At 40.1% G+C, this 19,859-nt stretch overlaps 2 protein-coding genes across 3 annotated transcripts; both read left to right on the forward strand.

The window, feature by feature from the left end:
• The first annotated feature begins 1,050 nt into the window (after nt 1-1,050).
• On the forward strand, nt 1,051-13,109 carry LOC101172012 (integrin-linked protein kinase). Its single transcript, XM_004076219.3, has 13 exons — nt 1,051-1,174; nt 1,629-1,753; nt 6,718-6,883; nt 6,969-7,064; nt 7,241-7,337; nt 7,423-7,506; nt 7,586-7,671; nt 7,760-7,869; nt 9,187-9,314; nt 10,985-11,106; nt 11,219-11,318; nt 12,386-12,516; nt 12,597-13,109. Exons 2-13 carry the CDS (start codon nt 1,665-1,667, stop codon nt 12,744-12,746), a joined length of 1,359 nt encoding a protein of 452 aa, XP_004076267.1. The 5' UTR covers nt 1,051-1,174; nt 1,629-1,664; the 3' UTR covers nt 12,747-13,109.
• A 114-nt stretch (nt 13,110-13,223) lies between these two features.
• smpd1 (sphingomyelin phosphodiesterase 1) lies at nt 13,224-19,691 on the forward strand. Of its 2 annotated transcripts, none has more exons than XM_020708820.2 (9): nt 13,224-13,819; nt 13,916-14,199; nt 15,584-15,904; nt 15,977-16,257; nt 16,465-16,638; nt 16,887-17,058; nt 17,173-17,249; nt 18,392-18,537; nt 18,614-19,691. In XM_020708820.2, the coding sequence occupies exons 2-9, from the start codon at nt 13,972-13,974 to the stop codon at nt 19,027-19,029; spliced, it is 1,815 nt and encodes a 604-aa protein (XP_020564479.2). In that variant the 5' UTR covers nt 13,224-13,819; nt 13,916-13,971; the 3' UTR covers nt 19,030-19,691. The 2 variants fall into 2 exon arrangements, with proteins under 2 accessions (XP_020564479.2, XP_004076363.2); XM_004076315.4 differs by having other exon boundaries at nt 13,224-13,702.
• Nucleotides 19,692-19,859: the final 168 nt, after the last annotated feature.

Below are 19,859 nucleotides of genomic sequence, written 5' to 3' on the forward strand. Positions count from 1 at the left end.
ATTTCAGAAATTTAGAGAAGCTTAGTCTTTAGGAAGCAGATAAGAGTATTTCATTCTAAGGTCTGCCAAAATAACTTAGTTTGGCAAAACAATGAAAATTTAGATCTGTTGGATTTTACAATTCTCAGTTCATCAAAATATCAAATGGCAAGTATAAATACACAGAAAAAAAAGAGATGAAATAATTGTCGTGCCAATGTTTTTTGTTGTGTGACAGAAAGTACTTGTAGATATGAATACTATGCTTCTATTGTAATGCTGGATTTGATGTTATATATAGTGAACGTTTTTCCCCCACAAAGAATAAAAAATGTGAAATGAAGTACTTTAAAGACAAACTATAATTTTAAACAACTAAGGACTTAATTTTTGAGCCGAAAAAATAAATATTTTTTGCAGAAACCAACTAAGTACCTTGAACTTTCCACCTATAGATAGGAAGCTGAGAGGTGGTTAGAACCCCAGCTGATCTCACCTGGTGAGAACACTTGCAAAGGGGGAAAAGCCCAGCAAAAATGAGTTTCTTCTGACTCCTTCTATAACATATGCTTCCAAACTCTAAAGGAAAGTCATTTGTATTTTGAAAGGTCCCACAACCCCCCCCCCCCCCCCTCTTCCTTCTGGTAAGAGATATGGGACATTGAACAAAGTGCAAATCCCCTAATGTTTTACCAAAATATGCATGGTGGGTTGAATTGACAATCTTATGGTGTAAATGATTTTATAAATGTGTGGATGAATAAAGTGAATGTGTATGGGCATACTATAGCTTTGGGTGTTTTTTTAGTACTATGATGACACACTGCAAAGGTGTTTTTCATTGTTGTTTTTATTTATAATGATGGCATTCAATATATTAATATATTTAATTCCATTATTTTTGGTTTTAAAATTTGTTTTTTTTTTCTGTTAAGATTATTGTTTTTCTGTGAGAACCCTTTCTAAACATCTGTGGCTTTTAACCTCACCCAAATTCAGAATCTTATTTACGCAGGAAGTTGCAGTGTCAAATTTCCTCCAGCAGGAGTCGCTATTCGCGGCCGTCAGAGCTAGAACTGCACGAGTTACCCGCATCAAACTGGAGCGGCGGGGCGTGGACTCAGTCCTTGAAGGAAAAAAGGGAGAGGAAAAAAGGAGCAGGGAGGACAGAAACAAGTCAAGAAAAGGACGACTGGTAAGCTTTTCAACCAACTTTTGCGTGTTTTAGATGAAGATAATATTTAACAAAGTAGTCGAACTGTGTCCCGTTAGCTCAACTTTTTTATGATAAACTGAAGGGTAATTGGTCAGCCCAACTGAGTCTGCGTAGAAAGATAAATAAAGGTAGGAACAAAAATGGGAAAGTCCATTTGAGCACTTTCTAGTTTTTAGCTAGCCGTCTATTTGATCATAGACGTTTTAACCCACAGACGGTGTAAAAGTTACACTTTAATGGAGCATAATGGCTGCTTTTCGTCAAAAGTGAACTCATAATAACTAATTTAATTAATAAGTTTTTAATTAAACTTGTTTGTAAACGGTTTAAACTTATAACACAAAACATCTAGACTGAAGTGATGTAATAATACTAACTAATAGTTGAAACACTGTCAAGTTTTATAAAGTAGGCTTGTAATGATATTTCTCAGGCTCCATGGTCCCTTTTTAAAGTCTGAAGGGTGAACATGGATGACATCTTCACACAGTGCCGAGAGGGAAACTCTGTGGCTGTTCGTCTGTGGCTGGACAACACTGAGAATGATCTCAACTTGGGGTAAGCGGATATTTTCTGGTGGAGGAGGGGGCTTGTTTTACCTGAATTCATGAGTTCTGGGGGAAATACCTGACCACAGACATGTTGTTTAGACCCACTCCAATGAAAATCGTCTTTTTGTTTTCTCGTGATGGAGAACTTTTTTTTTTTTTTTTTTAATCATCTTAAAGTTGCATTTCTGTGTAGTTTATTTAAAACGTTGTGAAGCAGGAGCAGATGAAAAAGTGCGGCCGGATAAAGCCAGTCAGTGACATAATCGCTCCAGTCGGCAGGCCATAAGCTCTGCTCCACTCTGTTCCAATGGATCCACCTGCAGACAAAGAGGCCCACATACATCCCATGTACGTCTTCTTTTTTCTCGTCCACATGGCTGGATAGCTCCAAAAGTGCTAGCCATTTTTGTTGCACCGATAATGTTAGGTTGGGGGTGTAAGGAGCTGTAAACTAGCAGAAAAGCGTGTAAATAAAGGTATGATGGGAAATGAGGGAAGGCTTACTCCGCGCTATCAGGCCCACCCACAACTGAGGCAAATGTCTAAATGAACCACCGCGAGCGACTCTACAGAATCTATGTCCTAGAAAACAATGTTTTTTTTCTTCCTTTTTGCCTTAAAACTACATAATTGTAACTAAAAGACCACTGAGAATGTTGTTAAAATAGATCAAATCATTATTGGAGTGGGACTTTAACCCCAAACAACAGGTTAAGACTTGATAAAAACAACATGTTGGATTATTTTGTTGTTGTTGTTCAAAATAGAAAGCGCCAGACACTCAGGTGTGCTCATACAAAGACATTCTTGGCATTTTGGAGGCGCTAGAATAGTTTCCACATTGTGCTCTGGTCTGCAGAGTGGCTCAGCATCACTCAGCTGCAGGCTTCCAACTTTTTCCCCAATGATGTCATCTGGAAACATTTCTGTTAAAATGACAGGAGGTTGTTGCTTCTACTACAGTCATGAAAGGAGGCGGTCTTGACTTTATCCAGAACCGTGCTGAAGATCACAGATAAACCCTAGGTATACAGGTGCTCATAAATGCTCCAATTTCAGATAAAAATTGTGTTTTTAACATGTTCTTGTGGCATTTTTCTCAAGATGGACATTTATTAGGAAAATGAAGCATAAAATTGCATTTATGAGAAATTGTGGTAAATCAGGAACAGACGCAACAATGCAATTGGGAAAAATTGTTGCAGTGACCTAAAAGCTTCAATCGTCAGGCCACAAACTTGCATCCATTTGTAGAAGACTAAATCCAGTGTTGGGTAAATTACTTCTAAAAACTAATTATTTAAAAAAGTAATTCACTACTTTTAGTCGTTACTTTACTTTTTTCCCTCTCCTTTACAGATTCTCAAGGGAAACACAGTTTGCACAAACAAGGTCCTCTTGGATTTCAGTTAACTTTTACTTTTAAAGCAATGACCTCGTGCAAAGTATGAACCTGGTTGAAGACATAACCTGGTTTTATTAGACGACAGTGTGAAAAATGACACAAGAATAAGCAACAACCTATGAAGTTTATGCCACTGCTCAAAGTAAGCTGTGGAAAAAAACTGTTAAGCCTATTTTCATATCTAGCAAATCTGAAATGAAGCCACTCTTTTGAAAACACAAAGAAGTATTTAATGCCTCATGTTCAATTTCTCAGACTTTGGGTTTTTCATTGCAATAAGTTGCACCTGTCTCTCTCTATGCTTGCCCTTTGTGCACAGTTCTGGCCTCTGCAGGTCTACGTTCTGTGGAGCGAACTCATATTGACCAAAGACGCAGTAGACAGCGTGCAGCGTAGAGAGAAAATAAAGTAAGAAAGGGTGAATTGAGATAGAAAAGAAACGGCTTCCAGGAGGGACCGGCTCTTGTCTTTGACACCAAACAGCAGACTTTAGAGATGTTTCATTCATCAGAACATTGGGCGGGTCTCTTCCCTGCTGCTCACCTGCTGTTCGTCTGGGATGAGAAGACTCCTTGCAGCATCTCTTTTCGTCTCATTCTTGAGGCAGTTAGGAAAGCAACGTGCCTGCAGCAATGAGGGCATGTCTGTACTTTGAGCGATCCCCAAATCTGCGTGTGCATATGACGCCAGTGATTCCATTTTTGTTTTTTTAAATCAACCTCTGTCGCGTTTCATTTAACCGAGAAAAAATGTCAGAGCCTACAAACCTTTCCAAGTAACGAAGTAATGAGGGTTTCTATAGTCCAGTAATTGTAATTAATGACCAAAATTTGAACTGTAATTTGTTACATTCCTCCATTTCTGACAAAAGTAAGTAAATTACAGTAATTATTTACGTTGTAATTTGTTACCCACTGACTAGATTCATGTTGTTTCCCTCGTCTGAGCTGGTAATGTTGGGTTGAGGTGTGATGGGCTGTAAGATAGCGAGAGAGCTTGTAAATAGACTGATGACGTCCCGTCCACAACTCAGAGGCAGATTTCTAATGAACTCCTGCTGCTCTGCAGAAACTAAAGCCCTAAAAAAAACATTTTTTTTGTTGTTGTTTTTTATTTTGCCTAAAAACTCCATGAATATGATTAATAAAACAAAACATAAAAACAATGGGAACACTTTTACAATCTATCAAAAGATGATCAGTGGGACTTCAAGCAATAATGAATGTTATCTAATACAGACTAAGAAAAAGAATATGAGATGTTCACAAAAATGCCTAAATATCTATCAAAATAACAATGATGTCACCTTTTAGACTCGTTCTCTCCTTTTTCACGGATTGGTCGGAGGACTTTATCTCATTCTTGGACCAAGCCATATATGTACAGTTTGTTGACATTGACTATCAGGGCTGCTAGCCAACCGCGCAACAGCCAAGGCCATTTCCTCTGCGCAGCTCCATAAAGGGGCAAGCCCTCGCTGACACAGCTCCTCAGGCAGCTCCCTGCCGTCCCACGTAAACATCTGAGAGGCCAGTCATTATGCTGGAGGCCTCCCGATTTTGACTCTTGCTCCGAGGAAGCTCCGCTATGCAGACTCCACCATTCCTTCCCCTCAGAATGTCAGAAATGTGTAATAAAAGTGAAATCTGACGAGAGGGTATGTTGAAACTTAAAGCAGACTGTGAGAAGTGGTGACTCAGACGTTAGCAGACTTTTCAGATCTGCTTCTAGAAGCGCTTGCTGTAGGAAAAGGCATTAAAAAACAGAAAAAGGGAGAAAGAGACTTGGAGGGAATGCTTGGCTCCCTTGTATTTTCCAGCCTGTCATTCCTAAACTTTTTTTTTTCCAGCCTTGCAGCTTTTTATAGCCAGCAGCCTGGTTGGAGTATGAGCCATCCGTCCACATTGCTGGATCAGAAATGACAGTAAATGTATTAAACTGCTCTTTCACTTGGGTGTGAGCTAGTTGTGCAGCTATTTCCTACAAGCCCTGCAGAGAGTTCCTGGTCTAACAGAAGGTTGTGGCTTTACAGTGAGTCGCGAGAAGCCTCAGCGATTGCCATCAGGGGTCAGGTAATGTAAAAGAGGGGGAAAAGGCCAGTCAGAAGGAGGTGACAGCCTGGCTCCTTGTTGGCTGTGGTACTGAAATGCACCTTTGCATATGTTAGCTGGATTTAATTTATCATTTGACAGGACTGCAGGCAGAGAAGGGGAAGCGTCTGCTTAAGTCTAAATAAAGATTGCTAGGTGGTGGGGGTGCAAACCACACAGATAGTGTTTTGTCAGCTGACATTCTGTTTGTGGTATTTAGAGCTGGCTAGCATCATCTACAAGAGTACAATGGTTTGTTTTCCCCTTCAGACTGTCAGGACTTTCTTTCAGTGGAGAAATGTTTGAACCAAAGCCTGGTCTGACTTCTCACAAAAAGGGACTTAAACTTTAGGTAAACGCTGAAAATGATTAAAGGGTTTTAGGCCTAAAGACATTAAGGCTATGTCCAAATTCCCTCACTACTCCTCATTCCAGGGGTCTGCAACCTTTAAAGCTAAAAGAGCCAAGTGGTCCACTTTCTTACTGACCAAAAACCCAGGGAGAGCTGCAAAGCCTCACTTTCTTGTTTAGACGAATAGACTATATTTATGTTCTTGTGACCAACAAACATTTATTCATTACATTAGGTTTTATCTATTTACAACAATTGAATTGTTAGTATTATTTTTAGATTCTGACACCCCTACAAACTGGCGAACGCCCTTTATAACACAGTAAGAGTGAATATTTAGACACATTTGGACACAACCGTAGTTTTCCCTTTTAACATATAAAATATAACTTTAGGATGAGATCAGAAACTTAACTCTGCTGGGTATCCCTGCCTGTGATTTTAAATTACAAACTCAAATGGAAAAATATTTGATGCGTCTTTCAAATTTCAATCAAAAACCAATTTTATTTGGTGATAAAAAGCATTTTTCTGTATTAGAATTGTTCATTCTTGCATTTAAGGCTGACCAAATTTCTTTCCCTAAAATATAAAAACCTAATAATATCTAAATAGCCAGTTAAAATCATGGATTTGATGAACTGGTGTTGATTCTTTTAGTAATTCAAAATTAATGAGGCGATTTTCATTAAGCCCAGCACTACTTTTGAAAATGTTAGCAAATACTGCTGGATTTCATATCTCAGTCTTCATCCAGCCGCCTCTTTAATCAGTCACATCATCAATAAACATAAATGGTTCAGCGCTACTGGAAGTCATGCATACGTTTGCGTGAGCATGCCTGGGTACCACAGTGTTCACCGCTTCAGATGAAGATCATTTCCAAACATGTTTTTGTAGGTCTGTTTTTCTTTTTCCTTTAAGATTTAGCCGTCTTCACCCTTGTTAAAAATAAAATCCCTGTCAAAAAGAGGCTCCAAATATTGTTTCATGCCTGTATTTTTGTCAGTGCTGTCTTTAAGTTAAATCTTTTTATTTTACAGCAACAACAACTTAAATATCAAAAGGATTTTTGATCAAGTGTATTTTTTATGTAACGGTCTGTCTGCTCCTGTCTGTCTCAGTGATGACCATGGCTTTAGCCCCCTCCACTGGGCGTGCAGGGAAGGTAGAAGCGGTGTGGTCGACATGCTCATCATGAGAGGCGCCCGCATTAATGTGATGAACCGCGGTGACGATACACCTTTGCATCTCGCAGCGAGCCACGGACACAGAGACATTGTGGCCAAGGTAGAAACCTTCATTTAGCCTGAGCACAGCCTGTTTGGATGTTTGGCCGTTTAGATGTTTCACTTGGGTGTCATGTGACTTCCAGCTGATTCAGTGCAAAGCCGACCCCAACACAGTCAACGAACATGGGAACACCCCGCTCCACTACGCCTGCTTCTGGGGCCAAGATGAGGTTGCAGAGGTCTGATGTGACACACATACACACACACTCACTCTAGCTTCTATGGGCCGGAGACGCCCCCTTCTGGGGAAAAACCGCCACTGCAATCAAGGGACATTTTTCTGTTTTTCTAGTAATTACAAACATTATGTTGTGTAATAAACAATAAATAAAACTTATATATGTGACCGTTTTAGGACTTGGTAGTCAGTGGGGCTCAGGTGTGTACATGCAACAGATACGGACAGACACCTCTGGACAAAGCCAAGCCTCACCTAAGACAGCTTCTACAAGGTTACTTTCCCTTTTTAACAGAAAACATATATTTTTTTCCTCACTTTTATTGTACTTTTTAACTTATTTGTTGTTTATTTTCTAGAAAAAGCAGAGAAAATGGGTCAGAGTATGAACAAAATCCCATACAAGGAAACTTTCTGGAAGGGTACAATGAGGACACGACCTCGTGAGTGACCTTCCCTGATCGTGCTGTCAAATTCACATTCATTCTCTATTATTTATGTTTTCTCTTGCTGAACTCGCAGGTAATGGCACCCTTAACAAGCAGGCTGGCATTGATTACAAGCAGCTCTCGCTCCTGGCAAAAATCAATGAAAACCAATCTGGGGAGGTCAGCTGCACTCTGTCCTCTACTTTTATTGTTTACAGCCATTTTCAGCTCCCCCAATTATTTACTGAACTGTTTGCTGTGTTTGCAGTTATGGCAGGGTCGGTGGCAAGGAGACGAGATTATAGTGAAAGTGCTGCACATCCGAGACTGGACCACCAGGAAGAGCAGAGATTTTAACGAGGAACATCCCAAACTCAGGTAACGCCTTTTCCTGAATTTTACAGCAGTAGTGCTAGCAAAACTATAGTACGAGGAAAAAAGATAAATATATGATTAAATAGTTTCAATGTTTTTAAAAAAATAATGAGATTCCTTTATTTAAATGACAACTAGCTATTTATATTCTGAATGGCCTAGTTTTTATTCTTTTAACTATAAAAATTGAGTTTATACTTCTTTGAATTTAGTTGTATGGATCTCTTGCATTAGACCGATAGGAGCTCTGTCTCTATCTAACTCCGCCTTTTCCAACTATATGGATCAGTTCAGTTCAAAAATGCTTTTGTTATTTTCCAAAAGGAGAATTTAGAAAACCCTTTTCAGCAGATCAGTTTTTAAAAACAGAGAAAAAAAAATCACATTTACAACAGAACCCAAAGAAGGAAAACACCACTGGTGTCATTTTTTTTTCAAAGTTTAATTTCATGTTTTAAATCCCAAACACAACTTGCAAAATCTAAAAATATATAATTCGATGTCTGTTCCAAAAAACCAAAACCTCAAGCTTCTGCTTTTAGTCTGTACTTCTGGGTTTGTCTGCCCAAAGGCATTTTTAGCACGCGTTCATGCTGTCGTTACTCTGCTAGAAATTGAGTACGAAAAAGGTTTTGGTGCACCAGGGATTGAAATCTTACAGAATGACCCACAGCAATGAATGGGGACACATTATGTCACTTTGCTAGCCTTAGTACTTTTTGCCTGATGTTGAGGCTGTGGACATTTGGACTTATTATCATGTCTTTGTAAATGTGCTGCTTTTCTAAAGGTTAGAAAACCATTAACTATGTTATTGATTGGTGAAGTCAGCTGCTACACATAACTCAGCTTGGCTTGCAGGATTTCCCCTTAAACTAAAGTGCAGTTATTCATTCTCATATTTTCACATTTATGTGACAAAAAATCACAAGGAAAGTTCCACATGAGGTAGTATTTCCACTTATGTGCTATTCTTGCTAAATTTAATGAAACCTTCATGAAAAAGCAAAATAAAAGTTTGTGAACTAAAAGAAACCCTATAGGAGGAGTGGAATCTTCCAGTTCACGTTTCTCTGCCTTCTTTTAGTTCAAAATTTCAAACAAATTGGGTTAAAAAATGAACAAGCATGTTTGAATAAAAGCACAAAACATATCATACTCAAGTGTAACAAGTTTGGTCCACTCACTTGTAGCATTTTCAGATTTTCTGGCTCAATAATTACATTCTTATTTAGTGTATGTTGTTTCCTTTTTTTTTTTTTTTAAAGTCGTAGCTGCACGTTTTCTTTAACCCTCGACCTTTATTTTGTGTTCTTCCAGGATCTTTTCTCATCCAAACATTCTGCCCGTTCTTGGGGCTTGTCAGTCACCTCCCTCTCCTCATCCTGTCATCATTACCCATCACATGCCTTATGGATCTCTTTTCAACATACTTCACCAGGGTACTAGTAAGTGGTTTACTTTTCTTCATACCCATAGTTTTCTTTTATGTCAGTAAATTATGGGTTCTGCTGGAGCCTGTCTCTGCTGTCTTTATATAAAGCTGAGGTACACTCACAGTCTGAGCAATATCCACCTACAGTGAGGCAGAAAAGGGTTTTGAAGTCACACATTCTGTGAGTTGTTCCATTTACTGGGGCGGCCGTGGCGCAGAGGTAGGTCGGGTGACCACTGATCGGAAGATCGCAGGTTCGGTTCCCGCCTTGGCGGCCCATGTGTTGAAGTGTTCTTGGATAAGACACTGAACCCCACATTGCTCCTGGTGGTTAAATGCTGGCGCCAGTGCTCGGGAGCAGAGCCGCCATCAGTGTTTAAAAGCATATGTGCATTATATTTCAGAAGACCAATATTATGATTTCTTGTATTATTTCTTTATATTCTTTTTCTCACAACTGAAGAGTATCTATAGCTGTGTTTCAATTACACATATGTGCAAAAACTTGATCCAAATTCTAGAAATGTCACCAAAAAAACACAATTCCGCAATGAAACTGTCTTCATTAAATCCGAATTATGCAAATAAACACAAACCAACTGAGGTGATAAGTCATGTGAAAACATGGCGATGGATGAGAACAAGTACTGTTTGAAGTTGGTTCACTAAAAGGGAACATTTGGATGACATCACAGCAGACCATTGACAGTCTTTGTAATGAGCCTTTGTGAGAAGCCTGTTCAGCCATATTTGAAAATAAAAGTTCCAACAATTAAACAGTTGGACCCAATTCCAGGCTGGTTTTAGATCAGGTCACAGTACGGAAACGGCTCTACTCTGGTTGTGCAGGGATTTGCTTTTAACTGTTGATTCTGGAGCTTCTGCTGTTTTTATCCTTCTTGATTTCACTGCTGCGTTTGACACAGTGGATTATGATCTTTTACTGTCTGGATTAGAGCAGTCTGTTTAATGTCTTCTATCACAGTTATGCAGATGACATCCACATTTATTTACCATTAAAATCTGGTGGAGCCCAGTGTGTAGAGAACCTACAGAAATGTTTAGAGGAAGTTACAACTTGGATGAACCTAAACTTCCTCTGCTTAGATGAAAATAAAACTGAAGTACTTCTGTTTTTGACAGAATGCAGCAGTGCCATTAGATCATTTGACTCTCACCTGTCTTCTATCAGGAATCTTGGGGTTATTTTAGATAGTAGTTTTAAATGTGATAGACACGTTAGTGCAGCAGTCCAGTCTAGCTTTAATCATCTCAGATTCATCAATATGGTAAAAAGGAAAACCCTGGAAAGGGTGTTCATGTCTTCGGCTTTTCTAGACTGGACCACTGTAATTCCCTTGATTCTGGGATGGACTAGTCTCTCCTTTACAAATAAAGATTGACTGATTGATTATTTTGGAGAGAAAAAAAAAGAAAAGTGTTTCCATTGCAGTTTTGCAACCACTGAGCTTCTGGAAGGAAAAAAAAGGAGGAAATGTTTTTAGGTTTTTCAGTTTAAAAGCAGGTTAGCTGAGGATTTTCAAAGTAGAATTATAAAGCCCACTAGATTGTGTTTGACATTAAAATTCTGCTTCTATAAACATAGGAAATTTAAGAAGCCAGTCATCTTCACAGATTTCTGCATGTTATTTTCTTGTCTTTCTTTGCCTGGTTTGTCATTAGCTCTGGTTGTTGATCAAAGCCAAGCAGTGAAGTTTGCCTTGGACATTGCCAGTGGCATGGCTTTCCTCCACACTCTGGAGCCGATGGTTTCAAGGCTTTACCTCAACAGTAAGCATGTCATGGTAAGACGCTGTTTTCCCTCCTAACTGCTACAAGTACACACATGCAGAGATTTCTCTCTGCCCTGTGATGCATCATTGTGGTGGGTGATGAGCAGATCTCTCTGCTCCACAGATTGATGAGGACATGACAGCCAGGGTGAGCATGGCAGATGCCAAGTTCTCTTTCCAGTGTCCCGGTCGCATGTATTCACCAGCATGGATGGCGCCTGAAGGTATTTAGCTTAGCCTGTTAGTCTGCTTAGGGAGTTAACCTCTAGACTGGGTAATAGTGGTTAAAGATGGGGTTTTCTTTAAATATTTTAAGCTGCTTATTGCTGCCACAGATAACAGTGTTCCATGAAGATCCACTCTGATCAAAATAGTGTTTTTAACTTGTTCTTGTGGCATTTTTCTGATGATGGAGTACATATAGAAAGAATGTTGAGCTTAAAATTGCATTTTTAAAGACTAGGACTTAAACACTTTGGCAGCTTGAGAAAAAAAGATAGTGTAGGTAATAATTATATATTTATAATTATTTATAAAATAAATATGCTGCCCTATTATGTAGATTTGACTCCTTGATTTAGAAACTTTGACTAAAAACATACATTTTCTTTACTAATCTAAAAAAAAAAACAGCTATTTAGTTTTATTACATTTTTTGGTTTAGTTTAAGCGGCAGTTTAGCTCAGGCGGTAGAGCGGGTCGCCAAACAACCGAAGGGTTGGCGGATCAATCCCCGCTCCCCCCAGCCAGCTGTCGCCCCCTGAGCACGGCTAGTCTGCAGCTCACCGCTCCCCCCAGGGGACGGGTCAAAATGCGGAGAAGAATTTCCCCATTGTGGGATAAATAAAGTATCAAAATTCACAAAGGAGCCATTTCCATTAGTACATATGTCTGCATTTGTGAAATGTAATTTCCTATTTATGATCCTGGCTATAAAAACCCTGCAGAGTTTAGTGGTTTGGGAGTTTAAGTATTATCCAGTTTACTCCTGATGCTGTTTTCAATTGTATATATGTAGCCCAATATTTACAACAACTGTCATCTTCATACCAGTAATTGTGTAATAAAATTGAATCATAAAGAACATAAAGTCATAGAATTCAATAGGTATTGGCTAAACTAAACTATACTAAACTAAACAGACTAAACTAAACTGGGCATCCCTGGCCGTAGACCCTCCTTCCCGGTAAGGAAAAGCTCCTAATAAAAGAAACGGATTCCGGAAAGAAAAAAAAAAGAAATATAATCTGAAAGAGAAAATAATAAACTTTTCTCTGTCTTTTGACCTCAGCACTGCAGAAGAGGCCTGAGGACATCAATCGGAGATCTGCTGACATGTGGAGTTTTGCCGTTTTGCTTTGGGAGCTGGTTACCAGAGAAGTTCCATTTGCTGACCTCTCTCACATGGAGATAGGCATGAAGGTAGGTAAAACTTGTGTTTTCACAGGCTTTAAACCTAACGTATGTTTATTCGTTGACAGTGCCTCCATTTTTGTTTTCAGGTGGCACTTGAGGGCCTTCGACCAACCATTCCACCTGGAATCTCACCTCACATATGTAAGCTGATGAGGCTGTGCATGAACGAAGACCCGGCTAAGAGACCCAAGTTTGACATGATCGTTCCCATCCTGGAAAAGATGCAGGACAAATAACTGCTGTTATAACAGCTGCTTCTGCTCAGTTGCATTTCTATAACCCCATTGCTCTGTAGCTTCACTTCAGTCACATATCTGCAAGCCACTATAAATAACGCCAGAAACCACTATAGCTACACTCCGTTTGAACACCTACACATTTTCTGTACTATACTTGTTAAGTTAAGAGTTAGGAAAAACTTGAGATGAGTTTTAGCCTGTGGTGCTCTTTGTTATGACAGACCTCTCGAGAATGAAATATTGTATTGTGGATATTGTAAGTATTACATTAGGAAAAGATCCAAAGAGATGAACGAAGTATTAAAAATGCTTTTATATGCATTTGCATTTGCTGATGTAATAAAGTTTTTGTATTTATGACATTTGCTGTTTTTTTTACCATAGCCGCAGTACTGCCTTTGAACGACAGTGGCCACTGTTCAGAATGTGTCTTTTGTTTTGCCATTTTTCTTGTAATGTTTTGGTTATGAAATGGACCTCATGGCAGGGCTAAATGTGGAATCAATTGTTATTTTTTTCAAGTGGTTGCTTTTGAAAACAGAAATGCAGATCCTTTATATGATCTCATATATCAACAATTTCATGTTTAAACGTCCAAGTAACATGTTTATCTAAACGAAAATAAAACGCTATTTTTACAAATACACAGAATAAGGTCGGCAGTTATGGCGCAACCCGCAGTGGTAATGGAGCAATGGACTTTGTTGCGGTTTGTTTAGCAAAATCGAAGGGAGGGAGGAAAATAAAAGACGGTCACGTGATCAGTCAGCTGACTCGCTGGTTTTGTACAGCAGCGCGAGCGCTCGTCGGTCAGTGGGAGCTGGGTTGACAGACCGGCGTTTCCGCCCAGACTTTAAATAAAAGGGTAATTAAACGGAAAAGGCGAAGCAAGAAAAGGTGAAGAAGACCCGACTCTTGCCGTGGAGAACGACGAAACAATATTTGTGCTGGAGGTACATCTAAAAAGTAGCTAGTTAGCTACTTTGTGTTTGTTAGCTGGCTGTATTTAATTGCATAAAGGCGGAAATTCACGTTCCAGAGTGTGAATGAGCAATTATATCCACCATAGGGTGAGGAATTTTTAGCAGACTCGCGTGTGACTTCCTGCACGCCTCTTTCGGCAGTTTTTTCTTTACCGTATTTGGTCGTTTTCACGTCCTTCGCAGACGTAAATCGTTCGCGGAGGACACCTGCCTGTCTGTCCCCCTGGCCTGTCCGGACAATGGGGTCCCCCCTGCGGTGGTGTCCCCTCCCTTCCTTCCTGCTGCTTTTCGGCGCTCTACTCGTAGCGACGCCGCTGTTGGGCTCCTGTCACCCGGCCCAGATGACCGCCCGGCCCGGGCCTGTGATCCTGGAGCGGTTCAACCCAAACGCCCTCGGTTTTAACTGGAGAAACCTCACCTGCCCCCTGTGCAAAACCCTCTTCACCATTGTTGACATCGCGCTTCTGGTAATAAGTTTGTTGATCATCTCCTAAATGGACCAGACTGATACTAGTCTTGCACTATAGTAGACCAGGCAGAAACTTATAGAATATGACTTTAAACTACTCAAAGATGTTTATAAGTGTCAAACACCCATCTGTTCTTTATTCCTCATTAAGATTATGACGAGGATCATCACATATAGGAGTCATGTAATACAACAGTCCTTTAATTACAGCTGTTGTTTTTATTATTTATTCATATATCATTGCCAAAGAGGAGGTTATAGATGCTGTGTAAGGATTTATGAAGGTTGCTGGTGTTTAAGTATAGATGATGCAGAAGACGGTTAGATGGAGGAAGCTGTTGATCCCTGAAGGGAAAAGAGGAAGTTTGCTAATGCTTTCCTTATTAGTATGTTTTTTTTAATTCTATCCTTTTGTGTTTCAGTAAATAAATCTTTAACAGCAAAGTTAACTGAGTTTTAATTCACACTTTCTACCTGTTAATGTAATATTTTGTAGTTATTGCTTGATCATAACAAATAGTTAACTGTTGATGTGTAACAGAAGCTGAAAGACTCACTCTGATTATCTTTTGATCTATTTTGAAATTTGTGTTTTTTAAGTTATGATTTACTGTTTTTAGCTCCAAAAAAAACTGTGTTGTTTTCAAGGACAGATTCTGCAGATCATTAGAATTTCACCTCTGAGTTGTGGGCGCAGAGTAAGCCCGACTCCCCTTCCCATCATCCCTTTAGTTTACACTCTCTCCCACTAGCTTATAGCCCCAATGGCGACAAATATAGGAACTATCCAGCTGTACAGTTTGGAGCCAGATGCCAGCTCAGATGAGGACAGCCGAGACAGACATAGATCCTAGTCGTCTACGTGTGGCTGCATCAGAATGGAACGGAGCAGGGAGCATGTGGCTCACTGATTATTGCTTTAACATCCCAATTACAAGCTTTTTCGTGTCATTTTTTTCTATTCACAACTATTTGAATAAAGAAATACTGCGAAATATAAGCTTCAATTTCTATAAGTCCTCCATCAAGCGGAAAGGGCTAAAGGAGATTTTAAAAACACAATTTTCATTGGAGTGGCTCTTTAAGCTCATTTCTATGAAAATTTGAGGATTCGGCTTCTTTAGATGAAACAAAACAAAAATCCTTGACAGTTTGTTGGTGTCATGCATCATCTAGTGTTCTACCCTATGAAGCCACATTTGTATCTGCAGATGTAAAATGTCAATTTGGTCTGACTTTCTTCTTTGAGTTTGGCATTTTTGGTGATTTGGTTATGTGGTTCTGAAATCACTGACTGGAAGAAATATTTCCTCTGAGCTAATCATCTTTTTTTTTTTTTTTTTTGTTTTACATCTTGTTCTGCTTTTTTGCAACTCTGCCAGAGCGATTCAAATGCAGAACGCGTGGCACGCGCTGTAGAGGAAGCTTGCATCCGTCTGCACTTGGCTGAGGAGGTGGTGTGCCATGAAATCACTGAGCTGTTCAGGGATGACTTCATCAGGGCCCTGCAAGAGTCCCTGCTGTGGCCCAGTGAAGCCTGTGCCTTGCTCGTGGGGCCCGCCTGTGGTAAATTTGACATTTACGCGCCCTGGAACATCACTCTGCCGAAGGGTCCTAAACCCCCTGTTACACCACCTTCTCCCCCTAAACCCGGATCTCCGCAGAGTCGAGTCTTGTTTCTGACAGACGTCCACTGGGATCGAGTAAGTGGTCTTCTAAACTGAAATTTCTCGATGCCGCTCTTCCATCACTTTTAAAATCCTCTCATCTTGCAGGAGTATCAAGTTGGCAGCGCTGCAGATTGCAAGGAGCCTTTGTGTTGCCGGAACAGCTCAGGAACTCCGAGCTGGAGGAGGAGAGGGGCAGGGTACTGGGGGACTTATAGTAAGTGCGACCTCCCTCTCCGAACGGTGGAAAGCCTCCTTGAGAACGCGGCCAGAGACGGACGTTGGGACTGGGTCTACTGGACCGGAGACATACCCGCCCACAACATTTGGTCTCAGACGAGGGATCAACAGCTGATGGAGCTCACAGTCATCTCAAGACTTGTCCACAAGTAACTTTCCCTCTTAAATTCCTTTTGAGGTTACAAATGTCTACTTTGACACACAATGCAGTGATAAAAGAAGGCATTGAAGTGCCTCTGTGGCTGTTGGAACTCTTGACTCAAAGATGTTGACACTCCCAATGTTTGGGCCGCTGCTTTATCAAATATTTGTCATTTGTAAGCCTTAGCTAATCCAAGCTGACTTTTTGTGTCCAGACACCTCGGCCCAAATGTCACCGTTTACCCTGCTGTGGGTAACCACGAGAGCACGCCGGTGAACAGCTTCCCCCCGCCTTTTATACACGGCAACAGATCCTCTGGCTGGCTCTACGCCGCGATGGCAGAGGAATGGGCGCCGTGGTTGCCAGAGCCGGCCTTAAAGACTTTGAGGTCCATGTTTTTTTTTTTAAACATGTATGAATGTTGTTGTGACACTGTGGCCAAATGAAGGGGGATTATCACTAAAACAATGCAGAAATAAGACTTTAGATGGTTGGCTTCCATCACGCAAAGTTTCACTTTGGCAGCCAGAACAGAAGTGGGTTTGGCGTCATTTCTCATAAACATCCGTGTTTCCATGCAAACATGGACTGACTCATGCTGTGTGGTAACTTTGTGGTCCTCCTGGGGAATTTCAGATACGGAGGGTTCTACACGGTGGAGATTCAGCCTGGTTTGAGGGTGGTCTCCCTCAATATGAACTTTTGTGCGCGGGAGAACTTCTGGCTGATGGTGAACTCCACCGACCCTGCCAACCAGCTGCAGTGGCTGGTCCACATTCTTCAGGACAGTGAGGAGAAAGGAGAAAAGGTCCGTTTGGCAGCTTTGTTTTCTGTAGCTTGATCTTTTAGCTGCTGGTGAAGTTGAAAGTGAAGTCGTGTTGCAGTCCTGATCTGATCAGGGTTTCATGGTCTTTTGATTTAGGTCCATATCATTGGTCACATCCCACCTGGTCTGTGTCTTGGAAGCTGGAGCTGGAACTATTATCACATTATCAACAGGTAAATCCATCTCAGATTAAAGCTGCAAAATCTTAAAAGTGAGGCATTCTGTCTAAATGTACCGTGCATGATTGAGTTGTAGCCAACTAGGGATGTCCAGATCAGATATTTTTGGCCCCGATCTGATTCTGAGTCATTTGATTTTGAGCATCTGATAATACTGAGTCCCAATCCAAAACATATATACATTTAAAAAAAAGAACACAATCAAAAAGAATCAACAGATCCAGATTGTCCCTGATTTTGTTCTATCATTTAACATCTACAGAACACTTCTGTGAAGTAGCTTGAACAATCACGTAAAAGTAGTGCAACTATCAACTAGAAAAACTAGTCAACTATTGACCAGTAAAACTGGTGAGAAAGTTTGGTGACTGTAGTTTTAATATCTTCCCCTTTTTTTTGATCATATATTATGAAAAATGAATAAGGACTTTCTTTCTAAATCATTGTTGTGGCATCGTTGATGATGTGTAACCATGACTAAATGTAACCGTTTAGTAGTTATAGTCGTTTTTCAGACATTATTGAATAATTTTTCTCTTTTGGATCACCTCATGATTGGAGCTTGCACTTTGTAGACGGTCCCGTGGTAACCGTCTCTCACAGTAATTCACTTTAAAAAATAATAAAAAAATTCCTTTGTCTTTACACCAACCAGTAAAGTCAGTTTTACCAAAAAAATGTCAGTTTTACTCGTTTACGTAACCCTTGTGCTATCCTAGGCACTTTACCATTGGGAGTTGGGTCATCTAGACCCACTAGACAGTGCTCTGAACCTTTTTTCTTCACTGATTTTTGATCATCACTGGTGTCCATGGATTACATGAAATCTTTCTACCTTTATCCACCTTTGTCATGGTAGGGAGGACACGTCAATGGAAGGGTGGGGTCATCTATGATAGCACAGGGTTACAGAGTTATTGAGCTTGGAAGTCCAAATCTGTGAATATCTCGCTATCTTTACCGAACTTATTGTGCAGCTGCTGACAAAAGTAGTCGTACATTCTGCTGCATTTTACATTCAGGTTTAGCTAGAAAAAAAGTGTTGCTGGTCTTTCTGGTTCAGAATTCAGGGCAAATGTTACCGTTTTGTTTTGAATAGATTTTCTTTATTTATTTGTTGTTTTTGTTTTTTTCAGATATGAAAGTACGGTCACAGGACAATTCTTTGGCCACACCCATCTGGATGAATTTCAGATGTTTTACGATGAGGAGACCATGACCCGGGCAGTTGGCGTTGCTTTCGTTGCTCCCAGTGTTACCACTTATGTAAATCTTAACCCAGGTGAGTCAGTGAATCTGTTAAACGATTGTCCATCTTTTCCTAAGGTTATACTTAAATCTACATTATGACTTGTCAGGCTATCGCGTCTACATTGTCGATGGGAATTACAAAGGCAGCTCTCGGCTGGTGCTGGACCATGCAACCTACATCCTGAACCTGACGGAGGTAAACCGTCCAGAGGTGCTGGGTAATCCAGTAAAGGACCCCAAATGGACGCTCCTGTATCGCGCCACAGAGGCTTACGGTCTTCCCACAATGTTCCCCTCCGATTACGATCTGCTGCTGCGGACCTTCATCAGCAACGACCGTGTTTTCCAAAAGTTCTGGTATCTGAGACACAAAGGACACGTGTCGGAGGTCTGCAAAGAAAGCTGCAAAACTACAATACTGTGTTTTCTGCAAAGTGGGCGTTCCGATCAGCTGGAGCAGTGCGACCTCATTCACGGTTTTCAAGGAAACATGGTGCGGGCGTTGAGAAAAACTCTCTGTTAACCTCAGCAACTAGAAACCAAGAGACTATGGAGTAAAAAATATTGCCGAAGATGAGCCAAAAAAAAACGGAATTTGCTGCCCCAACTTGCATTTAAAGAAATCCAAAGTTTTCAGCTATGCTTAATTATTTGTAAAGCCTTACATACTAGTAATTGGCGTTAACAAATTTCTTTTTTTTTTTTTAATCCTCCTGAAATATAGTTACTTGAATGCACGCAATTGTAGGATTTTTTTAACGTCCAGATTGCTCTAAATTGTCGAATTTCACATTTCTACTTCACTGAGTGCCTTTTTCAGCAGAGCATATGTGAAACTAACCATTTTCCAGCAGAGCATTTATTACATTTCACTTGACTTTAAATCCTTTCAGTTGTAGCACAACAGAAAAGTCTGTATCAAACATTTGTCACTTTATAGTTCTTATCTTTCGGTTGTAAGGATTAGACTGACCATAACCCAATTTTAAACCCATCTGCCTCAAAAAGATCAGTGTTTTCTTTTTATGTTTACTTTGTTTGCACTTTAATTCATTCATTGATTTGTGAAAAGAATAAGTGTGGTTGGCTCAAAAAGAGGCGAGTATGTTCAAGTTATAGAGTCGGAGTATGCAATTTGTAAATTGGGTTGTATTTAAGATTCAATAAAGATCATTCTTTGTGGAACTGCTAACCAATTTATGAAATGAACCATCCAACGAAAAACAGTTTTTAAATAATTTTATTTCTCTGTTAGATACCAAAATGAGTTCTTCAGTAGAATGCAGTGGTCGGGAGTTCAGAAGTGTCCTCTACAGATGATAAATGATTTGAAATCTATAATAACATCTCTGA

Source organism: Oryzias latipes, chromosome 14 (assembly GCF_002234675.1).
Source record: "Oryzias latipes chromosome 14, ASM223467v1".
Taxonomy (NCBI): domain Eukaryota; kingdom Metazoa; phylum Chordata; class Actinopteri; order Beloniformes; family Adrianichthyidae; genus Oryzias; species Oryzias latipes.

Excerpts from the sequence above, each read along its gene's own strand:
- LOC101172012 (XM_004076219.3), top strand. The coding sequence starts at position 1,665 with ATGGATGACATCTTCACACAGTGCCGAGAGGGAAACTCTGTGGCTGTT. Across the intron at positions 7,065-7,240 it reads GCCAAGATGAGGTTGCAGAG|GACTTGGTAGTCAGTGGGGC; the intron begins GTCTGATGTGAC and ends TGACCGTTTTAG. Across the intron at positions 9,315-10,984 it reads CATACTTCACCAGGGTACTA|CTCTGGTTGTTGATCAAAGC; the intron begins GTAAGTGGTTTA and ends GTTTGTCATTAG.
- smpd1 (XM_020708820.2), top strand. The coding sequence starts at position 13,972 with ATGGGGTCCCCCCTGCGGTGGTGTCCCCTCCCTTCCTTCCTGCTGCTT. Across the intron at positions 16,258-16,464 it reads ATCTCAAGACTTGTCCACAA|ACACCTCGGCCCAAATGTCA; the intron begins GTAACTTTCCCT and ends TTTTGTGTCCAG. Across the intron at positions 18,538-18,613 it reads TTATGTAAATCTTAACCCAG|GCTATCGCGTCTACATTGTC; the intron begins GTGAGTCAGTGA and ends ATGACTTGTCAG.